General features: G+C 23.3%; 2 protein-coding genes across 11 annotated transcripts in view; one reads left to right on the forward strand and one right to left on the reverse strand.

Moving 5' to 3' along the window:
• Nucleotides 1-3,707: 3,707 nt before the first annotated feature.
• On the reverse strand, nucleotides 3,708-4,658 carry LOC127278793 (uncharacterized). Its single transcript, XM_051300670.1, has 4 exons — nucleotides 4,523-4,658; nucleotides 4,284-4,427; nucleotides 4,060-4,203; nucleotides 3,708-3,960 (listed from the first exon to the last, which is right to left on the reverse strand). Exons 1-4 carry the CDS (start codon nucleotides 4,586-4,588, stop codon nucleotides 3,805-3,807), a joined length of 510 nt encoding a protein of 169 aa, XP_051156627.1. The 5' UTR covers nucleotides 4,589-4,658; the 3' UTR covers nucleotides 3,708-3,804.
• A 3,644-nt stretch (nucleotides 4,659-8,302) lies between these two features.
• LOC127278794 (nucleolar protein dao-5) overlaps nucleotides 8,303-16,527 on the forward strand; it is a 30,771-nt gene continuing 22,546 nt past the window's right edge. For 3 of the 10 annotated variants that reach the window (XM_051300671.1, XM_051300673.1, XM_051300680.1), the window contains exons 1-4: nucleotides 8,303-8,541; nucleotides 9,039-9,352; nucleotides 13,961-14,057; nucleotides 16,093-16,152. In XM_051300671.1, the coding sequence (XP_051156628.1) occupies nucleotides 9,296-9,352; nucleotides 13,961-14,057; nucleotides 16,093-16,152 (214 nt within the window). In that variant the 5' untranslated portion in view covers nucleotides 8,303-8,541; nucleotides 9,039-9,295. Of the gene's footprint in view, nucleotides 8,645-9,038; nucleotides 9,353-13,960; nucleotides 14,058-16,092; nucleotides 16,153-16,527 lie in introns of all 10 variants that reach the window. The other 7 variants (XM_051300678.1, XM_051300677.1, XM_051300672.1 and 4 more) reach the window with 6 other exon arrangements.

Genomic DNA, 16,527 nt, shown 5'->3' on the forward strand with positions numbered 1-16,527 from the left:
TAGTATAAATCAGTTTTAGTCAGACACGTCATTTCTGCCAATTCATCTTTCAGTAGTAAAACACAGTTTTTCGTCAGACATAATTTTTTTAGATAATTTCTGTTTCACTAATTTAAGACAAAAGTCGGGCAAAATTATTTTCATTAAGATAATTTATATTTCAGTAGTATAAATCAATTTTAGTCAGTCTGTGTGTTTTTTGTTACTTAATTTAAGATAGCAGTAGTGTATGTCAATTTTAGTCGGACAGAATTTTTGTATTTGTTACTTATATTTTTCAGTAGTACAAATTAGTTATAGTCAGACACAACGTTCCACTTTCTTGTATTTGCTATTTTCAGTAGTCTAGTCATATTTTAGTAAGACATAATTTGTTTAATTCAATTAATTTTGGTAGTAGTGTAAATCGGTTTTAGTCAGGCGGAATTTTTTTATTTAAATTACTTTTTGTTTCAGTAGCAAAAATTAGTTTAAGTTAGAGATAACGTTCAAATTTTTTGTAATTACCGTTTCAGTAGTCTATTTACCTATTAGTCAGACATAATTTTTTCAAATCCACTAATTTTGTTTCAAGTAGTGTAAGTCGGTTTTAGTCAGGCAGAATTTTTTTTTATTTAAGTTACATTCTGTTTCAGTAGCACAAATCACTTCAGTCAGGCCAAAACATTCAAATTTCTTGTAATTACGCTTTCAGTAGTCAAGTCACATTTTAGTCAGACATAATTCTTCAAATTCCACTAATTTGGTTTCAAGTAGTGCAAGTCAGTTTTAGTCAGGCAGGAATTTTATTTTTCAATTTATTATTTCCTATTGATAGTAAAATTTAGTTTCAGTCATAGAAAATGATTAAATAATGTGTCAGTTTTTTGGGGGGGAAAAAAAAGTTAAGAATTCTCCTCACTTTTCCAGTCCTTATCGCACAGTCAGGAGAATGAATATTAATGTGTGAATAAGAGAAGCTTCCCACATGGCTAGCACGTAATTTTCCAGGGTATAAAAACCTCTGTTTAATATAGTACATTGGGTGTAAGGTGGCAGAAACGGCTCTCTCTCTCTCTCTCTCTCTCTGAACGTATAATAATGCCCCTTTTCCTACACATATATGGTGCAAGCGTAAAAGCATGAATTTTGGGAAATGGAAAGATGGTTTACCTTTAGGTTGAGTTGGGTTTTAAAAGGAATGAGGGTAGGGGGGCTAGAGGAACTATATATATATATATATATATGTTGGGAGCTTATATCTTCGAGGAATTTGTCTCTTTTCGCAAGACTTCACCGAGAGTCGCTTGCGCGTCGTGAACATACACAGTACGCCTCTTGATCTATGACTTAGTCTTAGAGGAGTCTGCTTAGACATTCCCACTGGATAGAATTTACAACCTGAAAATGAGAAGATGCACGAAAAGCCATGGGGAGAGGGACTTGCAAACTTTGAATGTATTATGCGTGAAAGGCTCTAAAATTAAATTAAACACTCAACTTTATTATGCATTCAACTTGATTATTAATCGAACATTTTTTTTTCACTTTCTCACATAAAAAGAAAAAGTTTTCTTTTTTAATTCCACAATTTTTCTTTTTTAATATTTCTATTTCCTTAAAAATTCTTTTAATAATTAATTCCAAAAGATATTTTAAAACCAAAAAATAAATTTTGGTAAATCACAAACAAAAGATATATTTTTTCGATATGTATTATTATTCCTTGAATATAATGTACTATATAATAAAAAATTCCGTCTGATAATAAAAAGTGAATTCTTAAACAAAAATATGTAATATTAAAATTGAATATTAAAAACAAATATATATGTTCTTTTAAACAACAATCTTGAAATCTGTCATTAAAGCAAAAGATGAAAATGTATATATATATTTATAATATCGCGATCCTCGTCATATAACTTTGTGTTGGTACATTATAAACCTTTTGACTTTTGGACGGGATGGATTAAATATTCGAGTTCAAGCTCTAAAATGCAAATTCTCATAAACCTCCAAGGTCCATATTAACATAAGGTAACATCACTTCACTTGAAACACTGATTTCTCAAGCTTAATATTTCTTGTTAAAAATCAAAATCTGCCTTTTAATTATACCATTCAGTATTAAATTAAAAGTTTAAAAAAAAAGTTTTTAAAATGCAACATCTCCCTCTCTCTCAAAAAAAAAAGAAGAGGAGAGGATATAACGTTTTATTATTAACTTTGCCCAGACAATAAAGTTTTCAACTGTTTAACGCTTTTAATTAAAGCTGGCAAAAGAGAAAGAAAAAAAAGCGAGATATGACTTTTGTAAAAGGTGCTTTATAATACAAAATGTAATTTTAAGCCCAAAGGATAATTGAAGTGGCGCCTACATTTTATCATCTTTACACGCAAGTTCTCGTTTAAACCAAAAAAAAAACAAAAAAAAAACTATTTATACAGCAAAATTTTTTAATTTATATACATATAAATTCAGTATCGAAATATTCATTATGTATAAAGTGCAAACAAATTAATCAATTTATTATTTTCCATTATTGACATTTGCTACTATATATATATTTTTCAAATAAATAGTTATATTTTCGAAAATATTTACCATTAAGTTTTAATAGAAAATTTCTCTCAATTTATTGATTTTGAAATATTTCACGATGAACTATTTTATATATATTATTCAATTCTATGTGTAAAATAAAAATATAATTAAATTGTAAAAAACTGAAAGTACAACGTATATTGCAATAATAAATAATTCAGTTTTATAAAAACTGAAATAGAATATAAAATATAACATTTGATTGTCTAAATTTAAATTTGAATTATTATTCAATATTTAAAAAAAAAACATTCCAGTCATACAAACACATAAAGGAAAATTAAATTTTTATACAATATTGAATTTAAAAGTCATTTTAGATATTCAGAAATAATTAAAGTGCTTTTTTATTATAAAAAATAGAAAAATAATTTTTTCCCTATTCAAATATTAGCATTTTTTGATATTAAAATTTGGATGAATAAAAAATTTCTAGAAAAATTCATTAAATTTTTACAAATTTAAAAACTAATTTTTATTTCAATAAATTAATTTTTTTTTGTCGTTTAATAAAATATTGAAACAATTTTCCAAAAGTTGATGGCAAAATTTTAATGAAAATTTAATGTATACATTTTTGTAATTTAAAAAATTTTTTTTCTATTCTTTATTTATTGCATCCTTCCATCTTTGTCCAGTTTATAGAAACTTTATGGCATAACTTATGAGTCGGTAATACAAAAGTATTTTTTCTATCGAAATTTTTTATCCACAGAATTTTCTGCAGGAAAATATGTTACCTTTATTTTACCCTACGAGTGAAGATTCTGACAATATCAACCAGAAGGAAATCAATAAATTTTGCTTTGATAATTCTCGTTCCCATAACGGCAGCACTATTTCTATTTTTTAGATTATTTTTATGATAAAAAACATATTTTTCAAATTTTAAATTAATTTAAACTTAACTGTAAACAAAAATATTTTATTAGAAAAAAAAATTAAATTTTTTTCCCTACTTAATTTTATTTTCAATTACAATCATATTAATTTATTATATAAAATTGTTATTATGCATTATAGTTATATAACTTGAATAATTTATTAACAAATTTAAAAAATTACAATTTGAATTTTTTTTTTTTTTAAACTTCTCGAGGATTAAAGAAAAACAAATCGATAATTGTGCAATCAATATATTTTTTTTTTTATCGAAATTCTCGACAAAAAAATTCAAAAATTTCCCTTTAAAAGAAACTTAAAAATGAAAATTAATTTTATATTGCTTTCGCTGTTCCTATTAAATCATAACGCATTGTTCTTTCATATGCTTCCCAAAATTCAAAATAAATAGTAATCAATATGTTACCAGAAATATCATCCTTGGATTTTATTTTAAATGAAAATTTATCTTTTATCAGCATATCCTTATTCTAGAAAATATAATTATATTATTTAATTTTAATTATTTTGTAATATAATAAAAATTTTTTTTTAATTGTAAATGAAAAATATATTTTTTTTTTTTTTACCGCTGGCAAAGGACATTTGGCACCTGTGAAACCATTGAATAATATTTTTCTTTGAAGTTCTTTAAAAAAGTCCATTTTTTCTTTTCTACAAAAATAAACTCCGGAATATTTATAGCCTTTTTTGAAAGCAATATCCATATTTAACTAAAAAAATTATAAATTTATAATTCTTATTTTTTGATAATTTGAAATTATTATTTCTTTTTTTTAAATTCTCTACTTACTCCATCTTTACTAGTGCTATTGATAGGATTATTAAATGAATATTTATCTGTTCCTTTTTTCAAATCTTGTTTAAGTATACCATATTTAGTATCTATATTTCCTACTAAATATTTATGTAATTGCAATTCATATGTCTTGTCAGCCTTATGGGGGAAAAAAAAGTACAGATAAATAAAATAATATTTATTATAAAAATAAATTAAAAATAATATGGAAAAGATTTTTTTTTTTCTATTACCTGAATTTGGCAGACAATAAAAAATGAAGAGACAATGAATATTAAACTTTTTAGCGAAAGAAACATTTTTGATGTATGTTTTAGAATTAACTTTTTTTGAATAATTTTGCATATTACAGTATATGATATATAAAGCCTAAACATGTTTTTTTTTTATCAATAATTATTTGAATTTATTTTTATAACAGGTTTTCATTACAATTAATATCCAGTTTTTAAAATGAACGCTCAATTTTATCTTATCAGTTTATGCAAGCCAATACTTTTATAAAATTAACTTTATATGTATATGAAAAAAATTATTTTTTTAGTTCCTAGCTTATATTATTTTGACCTTGAATTAAAATTTAAAAAAAAAAAAAAACTAAAACCTTTATTATTTTATTGAATTAACTATTTTCTAAACATTGTAAAAAGAATCGTTTTTTTCATTAGTTGTTTTAGAAAACAAATTTAAATTTAAATAAAAAAGATTTAACAAATTTAACAAAAAAAGTAGTATTTTTTTTTAAAGTATCGTTATTGGGATAATAAATTAATATTCCCTGCTTATTATAAAGTTCTGTGCTACTTAAAAGGGCACCAGTGTCACGGTCTGGCTCGACAATGTGGCGCCTTAAATGTTTCTAAAGTGGAAAAGATGCAAGAAACAAAGAAATAAAGAGCAATAAAAATAGGACTTATATAAAAGAGAAAAAGTAAATAAATCATTTGTTGATAAAAATCAAATATAATGTTATTTCATGCGTCATATATGTATAAAATTAAATCAATAATTCATGACGTGCTAAATTCAAAAAAATCCAAAACTAGATTAAAAAATGCATAAATTTTCATATATGTCATATTTCATATTCTCATTTATATATCGCAAAGTTATTTAACATAAATCTAATATTGCTTGTCGCACGTAAAAAAGTTTTTCTCAGCTTTTCTGATAAATCAAATGTCATATATATATATATATATATATATATATATATATATATATATATATATATATATGTACATCGAAAATATGAATAAATATTTCGGTTTAGTTTGCCTTAAAAATAGGTTCATGAAATTGTGAAAATGCGAGAATTTTTTTTTTTTATTAAAGACTTTTATCATATTTATATCCTATAAAAAAAAGTTTTGTTAATGACATCAGTGTCAGAGTCTAGTCTCTATGCAATGTGTCTCATTAATATGCATAACAAAAGTTAGTGTCAGATTCAGTGAACTGCATGCAAAATTTCCCCTCTCTCCACCCCCTCCTAAAACAACTTTGAAATTTTGACAAACAAAAATCATGTATATTTTCAAGCTAAATGCATTATAAATAAAAAGGAAAATTTTTCATAGAATTCAATTTTTAGATTCTAATTTTTTTTTTTTTTTACTTTTATCATTTCTTTTCTTACAATGAAAAAAAAACAATTTTCATACTAAATTTTTTTCTGATCTATTTTTTTAAATTCTAATATTTGAATTTAATTGGATTGGTTTTATTCAGAAAGAATAAAGGATCTATATAGACCAAAAAAAAAAAAAAAAAAAAAAAACCTCAAAGGTTTCTGAGGTATCGAAAATTTGTGAAATAATGAAAGAAGAATATAAGAAGAGCCACAAAGAAATTGAAAAAGAATTCAATGATAGTAAAAAATAAAGAGAAAGAAAGAAAAAATTAGTTCAAAAATTTGAAAAAGAACAAAAAAGGCTGACTATGTATATAAAAGAGGGGAAATATAAAAACTATCATTTTAAAATGTGTTCATAAAAAAAAAGAAATAAAATATTTATCATTCATACATAAAAAAAGTATAATCTTTCCAAGTGTTTTTTACTTTTACATCAATATTATAAAAACATAAAATATTCATGTGTAAAAATTTTCTATCATTTATAGGTCAGTTGGTTTATTTTTTTTTTTTTTTTTGAGAATATGCAAAATGACTGAAGGTGCATGTAAAAGTAGGTGAAAAATATTTAATAGAAACTATATATATATATATATATATATATATATATATATATATATATATATATATATATATATATATATATATATTTAATATATATTTAACTATATTTTTTTTAGGCTACTAAAATAAAAAGAAATATTTCAGTCATGAAATTTTTGTATTCAGAGTAAAAATATAGCGATCAGATTTATAACAAATTTTAATAATTTTTTTATCATGGTAGTAAAAAAAAGTTTCATTAAGGCAGATTTTTCCGATGTTTTTTTTAAGTTTCCTAAGTAGTAACAGTCAATTTTCGTCAGACGATTCAATTTGAATATAAAATTGAATTCAAAACAATTGAATTCTAAATTTAATCAGTAGTAAAAGAAATTGAATTCAAAATAATTGAATTCTAAATTTAATCAGTAGTAAAAGAAATCGTTTAATCAGACATGATTTAAAAAAAAAATTTGTCAGGCTAATAGTAGTAGTAAAAGTCAATTTTCGTCAGACAAAACTTTCCCTAATTTTTGTATATTTTTTCAAGTAGTAAAAATCAATTTCAGACTAGGGCTACAATTTATGTAACTTCAACATAAGTAGTAAATATAAGTTTTAGTCAGCCAATTTTTGACACACAATGAGTAGTAAAATAATTTTTAGTCAGACAAAACACTTTTTGTAAAATTTCAAAATCAATACCAAAAATGACCCTTTTTTAGTCAGACAAAACAAATTGAAATTTCAAAATCAGTAGCAAAAGTTAATTACAGTCAGACATTATTCTACCCTTTTTTTAGTCAGACGGCTTTAAATTTGTGGAATTTCTGAATCACAGTACCAAAAATTTAGTTGCAGACAAATCAAAATTCTTGTAATCTTTTTTTTTTATCAGTAGTAAAAGTAAATTACAGTCAGACATCGTAAAATTTTTCAAAAATTTCTAACTATAAATACAATATTTGTAGATAAATATTGTTATTACATTAAAAAATATTTCTCTAACCTTAGTCTGCAGCTATAAAGGTGATGAAATTACAAAATCTCTTCAAATTTAAAATAATTCCAAGTATTTGAAAAATTTTTAATATATAATAATAATAAAAAATGTAAATAAATAAATTGAAAAAATATTTTAGTATTTTTATGAAAATTACCGGCTTTTTTCCAATGAAACCTTTTTTAGGCTAATTTCCAGTTTTTTTTTCAGTCATTGCATTCGCAAGTAGTAAAAGTATTTTTTAATCAGCCAAAAAAAAAAAACCGGCAAATTTAGGATTTAACATACTATAAAGATCCCTACTTTACCAACTGGAATTTATCATAAATTTTTCTATTTTATTTAATAATTTATTTATATTTTACACGAGAAAAAATTATTTCTAATACACAAATTAAGTGGGCCTGAATTTTTTTTTTTTTTTTTATTAATCCAAAAATAATCGATTTTTTTTTTTTTATTCTAATTACTAATGCCCTTTATAAACTTTTTTTTTCTGATCGTCCCTCGAGTGTAAAATTAAGGGATGAAAAATTATTGTAAACAAACAAGAATTTCTTAATGAGTTAATAAAAAAAAAAATGAATATAAAAAAAATAAGAGAGAAAATGAAAAAAACGGACAAGGATCGAAGCATATATATATATATATATATATATATATACATATAGTATTCGATAGTATAAAAGAGCAGGATGGAATTGTATTTAAACTCCGTGTGTTGAATTGAGAAAGAACAATTTGAGGGTAGACATAGAGGCATCGTTGAGTATGTTGCGGACTATCGACCGTATTTTCAACGCATGCGCCTCAATACAAAACCCTCTAAACCACCCTCTTAAAACCGTCTTACCGGCGACGCGTCGCGACGACGTCGACCATCAACCACGGGACAGTGCCTCCCACGTTGCCAACAGTATCATTTTTCCTTTTATAAACCATTTTTTCTTCTTAAAATAACGAAATAAAAAGCCTTACTGTTTTTCCCAAAATTTACCCCCACTCTCTCTCTCTCTCAAAAAAAAAAAAAAAAACAAAAAAAAACGCCAGTGAAAAACGGCCAATCACAAGTGAGTCATAAAAATTGTACACGCGTCATATAAGTGATCGGTTTGGAAAAAATTTTCATAAAATCGATCATCCAAGGTCGGTTTTCCACCAGGAAATGGAGTGGTAGGCCTTAGACAGGCCCTTAAGACACCGCCTTTTCCTTCCTTATCGTCTCTTTATCTTCTTTCCTTCTTCAATTCCTCTTTTTCTTTTTTCTTCTATTTCTATATTTTTCTTTTTTTCCCTTTTTCTATTTTTTCTATCTTTTCCTTTTTTTATCTTTCTCTTCTTAATTACTCGTTTTCTATTCTCTCTCTATCCATTTTCTACCCCTTCTCCTTTTTTTACTATTTCACTCTCACTTCGCTAGTCGCGACATTTCGTCATCCATCTTTTTTTTCTATTCCTAATATATATATATATATATGATATAAATTATTGTGAAATATGTATTTATTTTAATGTGAGTGAAAATAAAAATTCTAATTAGAAAATTCATTTTCATATGGTGATAAAGTATGATACGGAAAAGTACGTAAAAAAAAGAAGAAGAGAAAGGTCGCTTTAGCGAGGATAGGGGAGGTCTTTGAAGGTGCCGGAATACCATCCCCCCGTGAAGAGGAACAAAAAAAAAAAAAAAGGAAAAAAATCATCTTCTGGGAGGTGAAGGCCAAGTCTGACGGCCAATCACTCGTCAGCATCAACGAAGACGGTCCTTAAGTGACTGGTTGTATTAAACTCATTGTTCCACTGCCCCCCATACAACACGGCCTCATGATTGGATCGTTTTGGAATCTGTGCCGTGCGTGCCCTTCAATGCCAATAGATAAGGTGAGAAAAAAAAAATAAGGACCTTTTTCAAAAAAAAAAAAAATGTTTTTTTCTTTATCCAAAAAATATTCATTCAATTACTCCATCTGTACTCAAAATCTGAATTAGTAAAAATTTTAATTAATTTATTATTCAATTTTTTCCTATTCAATTAGTAAAGTACTAATTAGTAGTAGAAGAAAATTATTTAATCGGTAAAATTTAACTAATAGTAAAAAAAAAAAAAAAATTTTTTTTGGAATCAAATTAGTAAATTTTTCCTTCCTTCCTTTTACTTTTTTATATTCTATTATTCGCGATAAAAACCTGTTTACTATATTAAAAAATTAATATTTACTATTCTCCTATTTTAATTTTTCTTTTTTTCTCTTATAATTGTTGAAAAAATTAATAACAGTGGAAAAATCCCCCTCACACCCCCCAAAAAAAAGTATATACAATTAAACGGGTACAATTTTCGAAAAATATTTTGATAAAACGATTAAAATTCACTTTTTTATAATTTATTTATAATAAAATTATAAATATACAAAAGAAAATATAAATAAATATTATTATTACTCAAGTATGGCTATTATTGCCCATATCTATCTGGAACTTGGGTTTTGAGTACATTAGTTTCAAGTGAGGGCAGTTATAAAATACATTAAATCAATATTGCTACATAATTATCGGGGCTTATTTAATAAGCCATTATAAATCCATTTCTCATTATATTTATTATTTTTATAAATTTATTGCAAGGCGCGAAAATATTATTGACTGTTCCGTTTTTATTAAATAAAAAAAAAAGTAGGTAATAATAAAAGTAATGGTAATAAAAAATAATAATAAAAATTGTAATAGAGAAAAAGTAATCAAAAAGAAAAAGAATATAAAAAAGTAAAAATAGAAAAAAGTAAAAATTTGAAAAATTATTAATTACCTGTCTTGAATAATAAATTATCATTTCGTCGAAAATATAATAGGGGAATAAATTCTTCTATTTTTAAACGTATATGGTGCTCGGAAGCAATAAGTTCTTTTTTATATATTCTATATATATATATATATTTATATGTGATAGTAACGTAACGTTTCGTGTCAATGTCCGACACTGACCCAGTAACTAACCTTATGCAACTTTTTATCATCGCGCAGTAATAAGTATTAATTGGAACTAATAAAAAAAAATTTTTTTTTAAGGTCTCCACTTATTTTGAATTAAAGTAGAAAAAAATTTTTTTTTTTTCATTAATACTGGTATTATAAATATGATTTATATTACAAAAGAAAGTCAATAAAAAAATTTACCGACAACTTTCCTAATAATTTTACACCAGTTTTTTTTCCTCTGACTGAAAAAAACAAAATTTATTACAAGTGGAAAACTATGTTAAAAAAAATGGTTAAAAGTTAGTTTTGTTTTTATTAAAATAAACTTTAATTAAATACGAAAGTTTGACTTGAAGTTAACTATTTAATTTCATTAAAAAGACATTTGGAATATTTATTAATGCGGTGAAATAATTTTTTTAGGACCTCTTTTTCTAAAAAAAAAAAAAAATTTTAAATTCCCATTCATCTAATTATTTTTAAATTCCATTTTTTTTAAACAAGAATAATCTTTTTTAGTCAAACTAAAACTAAACTTATAAAAAAACTAATTATTTTTTTTTTTTTTTTGAGAATATTTTTAATATTTCTGTTTTTCGAAATATTTGTTTTATATATTGAGAAAAAAGGAGAGCAAAAAAAAAGAAAAAAAAATAGGGGGTTGTGTACAAAAAAGAATTGAAAATCATGTACTACAGCTGATCTTTCAACAAGACAATAAAATATATCCATCAGTACTACGGTGAAGTATAGAATTGCAGATCGTAATTTATACGTAGCAAACAAAATTGGCTGGTTCCCCTTTGCCAGAACTATGCAGTATACAAGTAACAACCCTCACCCGTTTACATTTACCCTCCATACACCCCCAACAGTTGATGTAGGACTTTTGTCCTGAAAGTGAACGACACCCCGAATAGTTTATATATATATATATATATAGAAACTCAGCATTGCGCCATACTGTTTCGTGTTTCCTTTTTTTTATTACCTGGAAATTACACAACTTTGCATTTTATGCAAAAATTTCAAACAATATGACAATTCAAAATAATATTATTAGCTAACTAATTTTTAGTTATATTTTTAGTAATAATTTTTAGTTATATTTTTAGTAATAATTTTTATTTATATTTTTAGTAATAATTTTTATTTATATTTTTAGTAATAATTTTTAGTTATATTTTTAGTAATAATTTTTAGTTATATTTTTAGTAATAATTTTTATTTATATTTTTAGTAATAATTTTTAGTTATATTTTTAGTAATAATTTTTAGTAATATTTTTAGTAATAATTTTTTATTCCATCAAAATATATATATATTTTTATTTTTTTAATTAAACATAATATTTATCTCGGGAATTAAAGAACTAATTTATTTATTTTAAATAAAAAACATTTCTTTGGCACAAATAAAATTTACTTATGACGTGAATAAATTTTCTTTTTTTTTAACCACATTAAATTTATATGAAACAAATAAATATATATATTTAGCTGTGAGATAAATAAATTTCTCTTTCTTTTTTGAACCAAATTCAAATGTGAAACAAATAAATATATATTTAGCTCTAAGATGAATAAATTTCTCTCTTTTTTTTGAACTAAATTAAATTTATGTAAAACAGATATATATTTAGCTATATGAGATAAATAAAATTTGTTCCATTGGCGAAAGTGGTGAAATATAATTCTTTGGAAATAAAAAGAAGTTTTTTTTTTCACCGACGCATTGCCCCTCTTTATATAAACATATATATATACATGATGTTCATTCATGGCATGCCAGTTTGCATGTAAAATAAATCGAATGACGAAAAATTATCTGGGAATCACGTTCATGCTTTTATTGAATATAGAACCGTGCTAAAAGCATAAAACCTCTACTATATATATATATATATGATAGATCAGATAAGAGTCTTGACGCTTTCCTGACAGCGATCGATAGACGAATATTACACTGGCAGATAGCTGCAAGTACCTAGAATCACTTTCAAGGACAGTTCTTTAAAAAAAAACCCCCCATTTTTTTTGGGGGACAAAAAAAATTTTTCCTCCTTATAATACTGACAATTTTTATTTCATTATATACCTTCTATACCAAAAGCAGTAAAGAATTGTTAAATTACATTTTTTTTTTTAATTATTTCCTGTTTCAAAATTTAAAATAAAATAATTCTCTCAAAATTCCATGGAAAAATAATAAAAAATTCTATTATATTATTTTTCTAAAATAGAAAAACTTAAAAAAAAAAAAAAACAAAAAATAGTAGTAAAAATTTACATCAAGTTGTATAAAACGCCTCTAATGGTTAAAGTTCTCCATTCAATGAAAGGACATAAAAAATTTAATGCTCCTTTCCCCCTTTTTAAATCCCAGAGTACCACTCAGAAAGAAGTTTCAAAAAAAAAAAATATGAAAACTTTTTGAAAAAAAGGTTTATCAAGTTTTTAAAAAATAAAAGAAATTTTCTTCAAAATATTTTTCAAAAATTCCTCTCTATTTTTTAGAATGTAATTATAATTTTAAATTTTTTATTAAGAGGAATAATATTTTCAATTGCGATAATAAAATTTAAAAAAAAAAATATCTGCATTCATATATATATATATGTATATGTAATAAGCAAAAGTTGTAAGTCTTCGCCTTAATAAACCGAAGTCTTGGAATCGTGGCCTGAAAGTTAAGTCTTTAATAGTTGTAGAGAATCCACACATCAACATGCCAGATCTGCTATTTTAGTTTTCATTGGATTTTATAATTTAATTTATATAGATGCAAAAATTTTTTTTTATTAAATTTTAATATTTATTGACTATTTTCAATTGACAGAAAAATGTTGCTTATAAATTTTACTTATATCGACAGTTGAAAATTTATATAGTTGAAAAATATTTCTACCTCGAATTGCCAGGGAATTGAATTTATTTTCTCTCTTTTTTTTAATACTGCAATTTCGATTTTAAATAAGTTACCTTATTAAAAAAAATATATATTTTTATATAGTCTATGGTATTATATTATTTTATTTTAGTCTAAATTGACAAAGTCAATTAAAACAGAAACTATTAATAGCTGCATTAATTAATAATAATATCCACTTTTAACTGATGTTCGCAATCGTATTTGATTTAGTTTATAATTAGCACTTAATCAATTATTAATTTCATCAGCAATTAAATATTTTAAAAAATATTATTTACACTCAAATAATAATTTTCTTAATATTTACGTAATGATAATAATTGATTATTTAATAAAAAAAAAATATATTTCCTTGAACCAAATAATTTTTATTTAAGTCAATTAAATTTTATTTATTTCAAATAGAGAAATTATTTGTCTAAATACAAATTAAATATATAAATTTCTATTTGGTTCAAATAAAAATTTAATGGAAATAAATATTTATTTGATAATAGTTTAGTAATTATTATTATTTTAATTTTTTTAAGTAAATTAATTTTTTTCAGTGTAAAAATTAATGACTTTTTGCCTATGTTTCAGCAGCTCCATTCGGAATATAGGAGCACTTACACATGGCACGAATACAAAGGACCGCACCAGGAAGCCGTCGTGCGGCGACCACCACAAGCGCCTTCGAGTAAGTTCAAAAAGAGGTATCACAAAAACACGGTAGCATCTCTTAGAATTTTCAATGAATAATAAATGCATATATTCAAATTTAAGAAAGAAAAAAAAATTTTTATTTTCCTAATAATACTTTTCATTTCTAATTTATTTTTCCCTTTTTCATATATAGTCAATTTAGTATTCCTTTTAAAATGAAGAAAATTCTTCTAATTTTCTATTTAGAAAATTTAAATAATTAAATTTTAATACTGTTTCTCGAAAGAAAATTTTCTAGAAAAATTAATATCAAATTTAAATTACTTGGAACAAAAATTTTATTAATATCATATATTTAATTTGTATTTTATTAATACGAATTTTAAATAACAAAAACTATTTATTTTGAATAGTAATTAAAAATTATTTTTCCAAAAATATATATAAATATTGTAATCACTATTTTCAGTGAATATCTGCATTTAATATATATATATTGTCATGAGTCGAGGTCTAAACAATTAAATTTGCAAAAACATCAAAAAACTTTTTTTGCAAAAATATAATAAAATTAATATTTATTAAATATGATTATTAATTTTATTTAAAAATTAATTTAATTATTAAAATTAATCAATTAATTGAATGAAAATTATTTTTAATTTTAAATTAAATTGTAAATTAGTTTTGTAATTTTTTTTAATTTCTCATCTAACTTTATAAATGTAATTTACATTTTCACACCTAACATATTGAGATTTGACAATTATATCTCAACATTGTTAAACTTTCAACTAAAATTTTCAACTTATTAATATAAATAAAGAAATATCTTTTAAATTCTATTTATAATTCCCAGGACATTTTCTATTAAATATGTAAAAATTTCGACTCACGATTATTCTAAAAAAAAAAAAATCTTTATACTCGGATTTCACTGTGCTTAGTTTTGTGTTTTCTTGTTCTTTTCAATATAATAAAAATAATAATATATAATAGTCGACACACGTCTAGCACTCATCCTACACTGAATTTTCACATTTTTTTGTAATTGTTAAAATTTATTCAAATTTCGATGTTGTTCTCAATGTATTTTTTTTTTTAAATTAAGACACATTTTACGCTAGAGTGTATACAATATATACATTATATATTATATTTCATATAGTATTATAGTTTAAATAAACCGAAACATAGATTTTTTTTTCTCAAATTCCAAGCTAAAATTATCTAATATAGAATTCCTTTTCTTAAGAATGCTGTAAAATATTTTCAATGTGGATATTAGGAAGAAAAAGAAGTTTTTAAAATAAAATTCATATAAATTCTATATGAATTTAGCTCTATTAGTTTTATTCCTTGTTCCATAATTATTTTTCTTTACTAATTTTTAATTTCTACAAACTTAGCCTTTAGAAAAAATTAAGTCGCAGAGTGAAACAAGAGTTTTAAGAAAGCTTTCGATTATTTATATAAATAGAATTTATATAAATAGAAATGTTATTTTTAAAAATGGAAGAAAGTTCGTTTTTCAATTTATTGCTTATTAGTAATAACGAAATAATAAAGATTATAATTATTTTGCTATACAGATAAAAAAAATTCATTAAAAAAAAAAAGGAAAACTTAAAATAATTTTAAATTAAGAAAACAAAAAATAATCAACTTTCTTCTATACGGAAATTTAGATATTGTGCGCCGCTAGGAAAAAATTAGCATTGGGAAAGAGAAAATTTTGAAGCGAGAAAAAAAATTATAAGAATTTTTTTTTTTTAATTATAAAAATAGGAATTTTTTTAATTATAAAAAATAAGAATTTTTTTAATTATAAAAATGAATTTTTTTAATTATAAAAATGAATTTTTTTTTAATTATAAAAATGAATTTTTTTTTTAATTACAAAAAATTGGAATATTTTTTTGATTATTGAAAAAAAGAATTTCTTTTAATAATGAAAAATTAGAAAAAAATAAGTATATAAAAAGTTGATTCTTTCTTAAACGGCGAAGCTTTAGTTTAGAATGCGATTTCAAATAGAGACACGAGCCAGCTGCAAATTTTGATTGCAGCAAAACAAGCGAACGCGAAACTTCAAACCGCCAAGTCAACTGAGGATGAAAACAGCGAAGGTAAGATTTATAAGTGACCGAGCTACGCAAACAAAAAAAAAATGATTTTTTTCCTAACGCCCCAATTTTAATTTTCCAAATCTTATTTACATAATATAAACATTATTATATAAATACATTAAACATAAACATCTCACCACATTAGGCGATTATTGACTCTTCGCATATATATATATTGCTATATGAAATATTCGAAAAGCTGCACCATTAATATACAATTATAATTAATCGATTATAATTAAATTAATTATAATTTTATAATATTATCGTAAATAATTTGTAGATTTCATGCTTTAGTAGTTTTAAAACATACAAATTCAAATAATAATTATTTTAAAATTGAGAATAATTCGGTTACTATAAAAATGGATGTGT

The sequence above is a fragment of the Leptopilina boulardi genome, unplaced genomic scaffold (assembly GCF_019393585.1).
Source record: "Leptopilina boulardi isolate dan_hultmark-lab unplaced genomic scaffold, ZJU_Lbou_2.1 LbouV2_211, whole genome shotgun sequence".
Classification (NCBI taxonomy): domain Eukaryota; kingdom Metazoa; phylum Arthropoda; class Insecta; order Hymenoptera; family Figitidae; genus Leptopilina; species Leptopilina boulardi.